Below are 2,628 nucleotides of genomic sequence, written 5' to 3'. Positions count from 1 at the left end.
GTACATTACACAGGAGACAATGGAAAGTAAATCGTGGGAAATGAGAGGAAGGTGGACATTATGATGATATTAACGTTGTGCTTGTAAATATACCAAAATTATTGGAAACCAAGCAAAAATTTCACTGCTCTTCACTCTGCCCACCATTTGCCTGCTGCTTTTTTTTTATTTTTTCACATTTGAAGGTCAATGCAATTTCCCAACAGTCAGTGATGTTCCACCACTTTACTGGTATTAGTGCTTCAATTAAGCAGTTGGTGGTACTTAGATGGTAGATCTCCACCTCCTCCAGTAATACGAGAGGTCTAGCTGAACCCATGAAAAGATGAAAAGAGAAGAGTGTGCTACACCAAACACATTTTTGTTTACTTCTCTGCTTGCCCTGACCTCATAAGTTAAACCACAAGCAATAGTTTCAAAAGCAGTCTTTAAACTGAATAAATGAAGTATAAACTGACTAAATCAAGTATATTTACATTTGCAACCCTTTGGTCTAGTTTCAGAGAGATTTCTATAATAAGCAGATGCAGGGGTCAGGGCAGGAGGAGGGTTAAATGATTTTGTTTTGAGTTGTAGTATTGTGTACTAGCCCCTCCCCTGGGCTCAGCGAAGCAGCTTTGGCCCCTGGGGTGTTATAAAAAGGCCTCCGAGCTCCCCCTGCTCTGGTAAAGAGGCTGAATGTCTGCAGGACATGCTTAACGTTTGTCTATCCATGTTCTTCTACTAACAACCAGCAGGGTTGGCACATAGATGCACAGAGACTGGCGTATTGCTCCACTCAGGAGCTCTCTATGACAGAAATCAGAAGGCAGAGCAGCAGGTTATTCACAGTTACATGTTGAGCAGTTTAGGTGTTGTTGCATTTAGCTTTAGAGAGGCAGTTTCTGTTTGAGGGCAGGTTTTTGTCCTTTGCTCTGTTGTTTTTTTGTTTACCAAACAACAGGGTCTCAAACATAGTTATTACTGTGGAGAAGCAGCATCTCCTTTTAGTTGATTAGTTAGTTTTCTGTTGACTTTTCATCCCTCCATTGCTTAGAGGTTGCTTTTTGACCTTTTTGCCACCATGTGGGAGTTCCGGTCCATGTCCTTCTGGCGGGCGGTGTTCGCCGAGTTCTACGGCACCATGTTCTTTGTATTCTTTGGGTTGGGGGCAGCCCTCCGCTGGACCACTGCGCCCCATACTGTTCTGCATGTTGCCTTTTGCTTTGGGCTGGCGGCTGCCACCCTCATCCAGTCCATTGGCCATATCAGTGGAGGACACATCAACCCGGCTGTTACCTTTGCCTACCTGATTGGCTCCCAGATGTCCCTGTTCCGTGCTTTCTTCTACATCGTGGCCCAGTGTCTTGGAGCACTGGCTGGTGCTGCCGTGCTCTACGGGGTCACACCCGGCAACATGAGGGGAAACCTGGCACTCAACACAGTAAGCTTACCTGCCAGACACTGGAACTAGTAGCAGCTTTAATAGCCCATATCCATGTCCTGTGGAGACTATTTTATATGAATATAATTCATAATATGACTCTGGCATTTATGTCAGCACAAAGTCTGACAAAGCTTATATCTACATTAAAGTACAATAATTTAACCCTTTTTCTTTCAGCTGCAGCCTGGTATCAGCCTGGGTATGGCCACCACCATGGAGGTCTTCCTCACCCTGCAGCTTGTCGTCTGCATCTTTGCAGTGACAGATGAGAGGCGCAATGGACGCCTGGGATCCGCTGCCTTGGCTATTGGTTTCTCCGTGCTCATGGGACATCTTCTTGGGGTAAGAACCAACCAGGAGGATCTAGAAATTTGAAATGTCTCACTAGCATTTCCATTCAAGGATCCTTATATCAGTTCAACAGTTTTTACCCAGAGCTCTCCCTGTCTTTGACTTAGATGTACTACACTGGAGCAGGAATGAACCCTGCCAGGTCCTTCGCCCCCGCTGTCCTGGTCAGGAATTTCGTCAACCACTGGGTAAGATGATCACATCTGTAAATCTATGTACGAACACTACAAATGCTTCAGATCTATTGTAAACCATAACAATATGAACTCATCAACACATTCTGCTCTCTCAATCTTTTGTTTATGACAGGTGTACTGGGTGGGACCCATGATTGGTGGTGCCATGGGTGCTCTGCTGTATGACTTCATGCTCTTCCCCCGCATGCGCGGTCTCTCCGAGAGGCTCGCCACACTGAAGGGCACCCGGCCCCCAGAGGCTGAGGGCCAGCAGGAGACCAGGGGAGAGCCCATCGAGCTCAAGACACAGGCCCTATAAGCCTGGAGTAGAAGATTGGCTTTCTGACCCCCATCCCTCACCCCTCACGCCTCACTCTGCACCCTCAGTTCCCGGTCCATCCTCAGCCCCACTCAGCGTTTCTGCACACATACCTCTTTCCCGCCTCCACACACGCTAACACAGATCCCGAACACATCCTTGTTCTGCATCCAGAACTAGACCTGCTGAATCACAGTGAAGGGGTACCCACAGCCCTGACCATCTCGCCTAATTTCCCCTCTACCCAGCCTTCCTCCTCCTCCTCCTCCTTCTCCTTCTCCTCCTCCTTTCTCCTCCTCCTCCTCCTCCCCCCTCCTTCTTCTCCTTCTCCCTCCTCCTCCTCCTCCTCCTCCTCC

General features: G+C 47.9%; 1 protein-coding gene across 1 annotated transcript; it reads left to right on the top strand.

The window, feature by feature from the left end:
- Nucleotides 1–2,622, top strand: mipa (major intrinsic protein of lens fiber a). Its single transcript, XM_067592117.1, has 4 exons — nt 1–1,423; nt 1,604–1,768; nt 1,885–1,965; nt 2,087–2,622. Exons 1-4 carry the CDS (start codon nt 1,064–1,066, stop codon nt 2,270–2,272), a joined length of 792 nt encoding a protein of 263 aa, XP_067448218.1. The 5' UTR covers nt 1–1,063; the 3' UTR covers nt 2,273–2,622.
- Nucleotides 2,623–2,628: the final 6 nt, after the last annotated feature.

The sequence above is a fragment of the Thunnus thynnus genome, chromosome 6 (assembly GCF_963924715.1).
Source record: "Thunnus thynnus chromosome 6, fThuThy2.1, whole genome shotgun sequence".
Taxonomy (NCBI): Eukaryota; Metazoa; Chordata; class Actinopteri; order Scombriformes; family Scombridae; genus Thunnus; species Thunnus thynnus.
The sequence above is the reverse complement of the archived record's forward strand: the minus strand, read 5'-3'. Positions and strand labels throughout refer to the sequence as shown.